We start from the raw sequence: 6,593 nt of genomic DNA on the forward strand, positions 1-6,593 counted from the left end.
TTTTCCTTTTATTTTTTGCCATCATTTTGCATATATCGTATTCCATATTTAATGGAGCACCATTATGTTATTAAACTACCTGTTTCGGGAACTGTGCAATAAAGTCAAAGTATTCTTACAAAGCATATTTTTGTCTCTAATATACCCCCTTTTGCTTTTCACTTATCCAGGTGCTTCAGCTGCTGTCATTTAATTGAGTCTTATTTTTTGTGGCTTGCAGGTGTAGCTATCCTGCGAGCATATAGCCCTGAGTCATCTTCAGATTCTGGCAATGAAACAAATTCCTCTGAAATGACTGAAAGCTCTGAACTAGCCGCAGCACAGAAACAGTCAGAAAACACTGCACGTATGTTTTTGACAACAAGTGAAGGCTACCAACCCCTCGTGGAAGAGCAGACTGAATTTCCTATTGCAAAGAATCAGGCTGGAGGGCCAGGCATGAAGCCCTCACAGCCTTTGGCTGGTCATCAGGCTGCAGAGCTACAGTCAAAAGTTGTGCCTTCAAAGCAGATTCTTCATTCCGATAACATGGAAATGGAGCCAGAGACCATGGAAACAAAATCTGTCACTGATTATTTTAGCAAATTGCACATGGGATCCTTGGTATATTCTTGCACTAGTAAAAGGAAAAATAAGATGACAGATAGCGAAGTAAAAGCACCCTCTGACGGCAGTGCTACTGTGAAAAAGCAACAGGGAAATAAAAAAGCAGAGACTGATGAAGATCTAAAAGCTAAATTTGGAACTCTTTCAGCAAGAGACAGTCAACGCCTAAGCACTTTTAATGTGGAGAGAACTGCCTTTCGCCAAAGATGGTATGCTGCTGATGATGGGGCAGCAGATAAGCCAAGCCCAGAAACAGTGAATGGGAAGACTTTTCCAAGAGTTCCTGTCATCGGTAAAGCAGAAACTGACTGTAAGGATGAAGTGGATCCTGAGGTGGATCAGGATGATACCTCAGGGCTTAGCCAAGGTGAAAATTTCCTGTCAGATATGACTCCTGTGTCTTCAGCCAAAGACCTAAACGATGCAGAAGATACCGATTTATCTGCAGATGACCATCCTTCAAAGCTTCCAGAAGCAGAGCAGAGTGTGGCCAGGCTTTGTGAATATCACTTGGCTAAGCGCATGTCATCTCTGCAAAGTGAAGGCCATTTCTCACTGCAGAGCTCTCAGTGCTCTTCAGTGGATGCAGGATGCAGCACAGGCAGTAGCACGTGTGCTACCCCTGTTGAATCTCCTCTTTGTACCTCTGATGTTAAGCACATCATCTCTGACCCATCAATGAAGGGCATTGCCTATGTTCCGGCAGACGAAAGAGCTGCCATTGTTCCAAACCATGGAACGACATACAAGGACCTGCACCAGCAGCCGGAAGCCGTGTGTCACAGAATGACAGTGCCTGTTGTGCATTCAGCAATTAATGCTGAACCACTGTTCGGCACTTTGAGAGAAGGATGTCATCGGATCCCCAAGATAAAAGAAACTACAGGTACAGCAGTAATAAAGGGTTTCTTATGTTTATTTTTAAAGCTGTATGTTAGCATTGAGGACTAGGTAAGACATTTCTGTTATCTTTACCTTGAACTATATCTTCAAGTTGTAGCAGACAATGGGGTTAGAACTTTATTTATCTATTCATTTTACTTGTACATGTTGAAATATTCTTAAGAGCTGCATACAGAGATCGACTTTTAAAAAACCTCTCATTACAGTTAAAAATATTTGGAGGGACGCTGATGGAGAGGCCTCTTCCACTCTTTGGAAGCCTCTCCAAAATCCATAGTCACTTGAGTTCCAGGATACTTGCTAGATTATAAGATGACTTCAGAAGGTATAATAATGTAGGAGAGAAAAACCTGTGATTCATTTTTTATGTATCCTATATGCTATTTCAGCAGGTTGTCAAAAGCATGCCAGTATGAATAAAAAACTCTAAATGTAAGGATGAGAAAATGTCACTACTTTATTAAGCATGTATTTACTTCACAATCTGACAGTAAGTGTTTCTTCAAAGTTAAAAAAATGCACAGTTTTTCAGAGATAGCATTGGAAATTCTTTCAGTTGTATTTGAAATGTTTCTCTCTTCCTGTGGTTGCAACCCACATGTAGCAGTTTTGTGTGAACGCATAAAAATCCAAAAGTGCAACAGACTAGGAGCTAGAATGAGAAATACTCTTTCTCTGCCAAAAAAAGCCCCCATGTAACCAAACCAAAATTACCATGAACACATCTTTCCATACTCTCTCAGATGTAGTTAAAGGAGGTATTTTAATCTGAAAGAATTCATCTAATTAGTAATAGAAAACATGCAATCCATATATTGGGGGAGATTTAGGATGTTTTATAGATAATTTTCTATTCCTTTTTTAAAATAAATTTGCTGTACTGGAATGAACAATTAATTATTCATAATTTATAATTTGTTGGTAGATTTTAAGAGGCATTTTAGTGAAATATAAAAGACTAGTATTGAATTTTTTTATGGAATATTTTGAAGAATGGAAACCATTGGGAAATACCAGGAATCCATTTTTCCTGACTGATAATAGATATTTAAAAGTTCAGTGTCCAAATATTATCAGGGTGATGCTTAATTATTCTGTCTGCTCTTCTACTACCCCTAGTGTAGCTTTCACAGAGCCTGAAAAGGGAAGACAAGGAGGCATGCCTACAGCTTTTCCTAGACAGCCTCTAGCTGACTCCATCATGCTATCATCCATGCTATCAGAATCAAAGGTGCCAAGTCAAAATCAAGACTCTTGTGACATTCCCAAAGTAAATCAGGCTTGTGGGGCAACAGTTAGTTTACGGCCATATGACATGATAGGAGGAAGCCTCAGGATGCCACAGAGCAGGAAAGTGCTGAGACGCAGCAGCAGCATCATTGGAGGATCTGCAGGCATTGAGATGCTGTTTGAAAAGAAGGCAGCCATGGCCAGTTTGAAATGCCTGGACATCACCCGAAAGGACGAATCCAAATCGGAGAGAAGGGTGGAATTTTCCCTGGGCAAAAAGCTGTCAAAAAGTTATTCTCAGAGTTGTGTGTACGTCAGCACTGATAGGAAGGACAGTAAGAAGTGTTCGGGCACAGGTGCCAGTCAGAAGGACTCCAAGCCATGTCGAACGTTGCCTTTGCGAAAGCTGGACACCAGCACCTGGAGGTGTCGTGGCCCCTTTAGCTATTGCTTCCTAAGCAGAGGAAATAATGACAACGATGATGAAGATGACCAAGACAGCCATCAGCTCTCACATCTCTTCAAACATAAGACCCCCTGTGAGCTCACAGAACTAGCTGGTCAGTTGTTGTCCAGTGACAATGAGCAGAAAGTCTTGGAGTCTCCGAAAGCTGCTGAGCCCCCACAAGATGAGGCAGTCAATGAGAAGAGCAGTGCCGACACCCAAGGTGGCCAAATTGATGTGAATCTCAATGATGTGGCCTTTGATGCACGAATCACACGAATAAATGTGATGAAAGAGAAGACTTATGCAATGCCTGATGGATTTATTGCAGCACAAAAGGATGCCAGTGAGCTACTCTCACTGGTCCGAGCAAGTATGGGAAAGAGAGAAGATTTACATCCAGAAACACATGACCTTAAACTTTCTAAGTACAAACAACTGTTATCTTTGGAATCGAGACAGTTGGGAAGTGCCTGCAGGAAAATGGCCATGGCTGATAAAAGCCCTGAGGAAATGCTTTTAGCTATGACTTCCAGCTTTCAAGTACTCTGTTGCTTAACAGAAGCCTGCATGCGTTTAGTTAAAGTAATGAACTCTGAAACACAGCAGCAGGAAATTATAGCTAAGATAGACGAGGTTGTAATAAACTACATTTGTCTTCTGAAGGCTGCAGAAGCAGTGTCAGGCAAGACCTCCAGTGATCCTAGCATTAAACTCTTGGCTCGACATTCGACTACCATGGCCGCTATTGTAAGCACACTAACACGTTCTCTTAAAATGCTTTTAAACAAATAAAATTCAAAAGTCACTTCATAATCTACCTTTGCAAAGCCATACATAAAAAAACTTTTATTTACTGTATGTGTATGAACTAGTGTAACAAACTCAGCTTTCTCTGTATATTTTGTTATTTTATATAAAATAGGTATGAGATTAAAAAAAAGTTAAAATACTGAACACTGACAAAAGTAATTAGTAGATCTGTCCTTCCGTTTATACAAAAACAAAAGCCAAAAAAAACCCTCTACCCAAGACCAGAAAAAAAGAAACAGAAAAAAAATCCCATATAGGAGCAAGTTGATGTTTGACTATTTTTCATATAGTCAAATTTATGGTTGTATGAAGTGAACTTCTAAAGCCTGTTATGTCAATGAAGTTGTTTTCTGTTTCATCCAAGTTTTCACTTGGAGAATGCTCCATGTTTAGAAATGATAAATTAAATCATAATGTATATAACACAATATTTAATGTTTTAAAATTATAATTTTTAAGCATTGAAAATAGCAAAAAGACATTTAAAATCCAAGAGACTATTATAACTTACTAGAGAATATATATATAATAAATGACTCTTTTGTTCATATGGACTGAATTACCTGATTCTTCTTTTCTAGGAAATTCTGTACTAAAAAAAAAAAAAAAGAAAAAACCAAACTATTGAATATACTAACTTCAGAGGGTATTTGATGTATTGAACATTAGTGATGGCATTTTAGACAGTGAAGGTACTTGTGGAAGACTAAGGACACAGAAACCAGAGTGGTTGTGGTTTTCTCTCTGAAATGAAAGGTTGATGCCATAATGGTCAGACCAAAATGTATGGGGCGGGTCTATACACCCATTTCCCTGGTAAATGAGAGAGGGAGGACCATCAGGAAATTCATATGCTGTTTACTGTTTCATCATATACCTATGGTGCATCGGAACAACATGAACTGCATCTATTTTGTTAAATATTTTATACTTCATATTTTATGATTCTGAATGTTTAACTGTAAAAAAGTTAGAAATAAAATGAAGTTTTCAGAATACAATAAATATCTCTGAAATATTTCCAGCTAGACACAGTTCTTCTCTTGAATGATGACAAAGGCAATCTGTGAATAATCTCTCCCATCTGAACCTTTCTGGAAAACATTTTGTAGTCTTGTGTTTGAGAGGCAGACAAAGCAAAAGCTCTCAGTTCCAAGTGGCAAATAGGCTTTCATAAGAGCAGCTGGTAAAACTTTTCAGTGACCGAGGAGCAGCAACCTCCATTCTCCAAGCTGATGTAGGTAATTTTCATCTGTTTGTCACATACAAAGAGTATAACCACTCCATTTTGAAAACTTACCCGTTCAATTGAAGCACATGTGAAGCTTTCTGTACTGAACTAGAGAGACTAAACCAAGAAAATTAGGGAAATATTTTCTTTCACTTCACTATGAAACCAAGACAGGCATTTTCCTCAAACTGCAGAGAAACAGCTTCAGAAACACAGTATCAGAAGCTTAATCTGTTGTCCATAGGAGAAAAATCTGGTTTCTGAGACCAATTCACTTAGCACATGGACCCACTCTGGAGGGCAATCTCAGAGGTAGGCTGTAGGCTGAATTACACTATTGGTGGGTGACAACAGCTTGTCCTGTGTGGTGCTCACATTTGGTCCCACTCTCTGGGCTGCCAGAACAAGAGCACCATGTGCGCTGCTCTGGTGCTGCAAATACTGTGGGCTTTGACTGTTTCATACTGGGGGAAAAAATAGGATGAATTGTTGTACTGGTATGTATTCCTTGGTTGTTTTCTGAGTTTATAAAAATGTCATCAGTGATCTGGAACCATTAAGTTCCAAAAATAAATTTAGGATTGTCACAGCTAAGCATTGACATAGTTCATAGGAATGTGTTGCTTTCAGCATTGCTTGTCCTGTCCTTTTCATTCCACTCCATTTCAAAAACTGGTCTAATTAATTCAAAGTCAAGCAGATTTTTGTTGTTCTTTTGTTTTAGCGCTTTCCTGATTGTAGACATGCTCCTTTTGCTCCCTAAAGCTAACTATGGCCTTTTTTTTTTTTCTTGTGGTAATATTTTTGGGCTTTAAATAGTGTGTGTGCATTTGGGGGGGGGGAAGGTAGGGCATCCTCTGCTTTTTAATGCATTTTCATGGAATCATAAAAATAATTTGGATTGTAAGGGTCCTCTGGAGTTCATCTTGTCCAACCCTTGCTCAAAGCAGGTCTAATCAAAGCAGGTTGCTCAAGGCTGTTTCAAGTTTTTTATTGGACACCCTCCAAGGATAGATGTCCCACAACTCCTCTGCGCAATCTTTAATGTTAAAAAATATAAAAATATAAAAATTCTTCATGTCTAATCCTTTGCTTTTCATTATATCACTGTGCAGCCTTTAGAAGAGTCAGGCTGTCTTCTCTCTGTGCTTCCATCAGGCAGCTATAGACTATAATAAAGTTTCCCTTGCGCCCTCTCTCCTCTGGACTGAGTAAAACCAGTTCCTTCAGCCTTTCCTTGAATATTGTGTGCTCCAACCCCTGACCAGCATGGTCACCCTCCACTGGACTCCATGGTATGATTTCATAAACGACCACCATGTTCTTGTCTCAGTTTTGATAAATAGGATCACCTAGCCAAGCTCT

The 6,593-nt window shown here is 39.2% G+C and overlaps 1 protein-coding gene across 6 annotated transcripts in view; it reads left to right on the forward strand.

Moving 5' to 3' along the window:
* Positions 1 to 5,002, forward strand: part of FRMPD4 (FERM and PDZ domain containing 4) — a 300,974-nt gene extending 295,972 nt beyond the window's left edge. For 5 of the 6 annotated variants that reach the window (XM_027675171.1, XM_027675173.1, XM_027675175.1 and 2 more), the window contains 2 exons: positions 221 to 1,492; positions 2,634 to 5,002. In XM_027675171.1, coding sequence (XP_027530972.1) covers positions 221 to 1,492; positions 2,634 to 3,979 — 2,618 coding nt within the window. In that variant the 3' untranslated portion in view covers positions 3,980 to 5,002. Of the gene's footprint in view, positions 1 to 220; positions 1,493 to 2,628 lie in introns of all 6 variants that reach the window. The other variant, XM_027675176.1, reaches the window with a different exon arrangement.
* The last annotated feature ends 1,591 nt before the right edge of the window (positions 5,003 to 6,593 follow it).

This window comes from Neopelma chrysocephalum, unplaced genomic scaffold (assembly GCF_003984885.1).
Source record: "Neopelma chrysocephalum unplaced genomic scaffold, ASM398488v2 Primary Assembly neopelma1_25, whole genome shotgun sequence".
Lineage (NCBI taxonomy): Eukaryota > Metazoa > Chordata > Aves > Passeriformes > Pipridae > Neopelma > Neopelma chrysocephalum.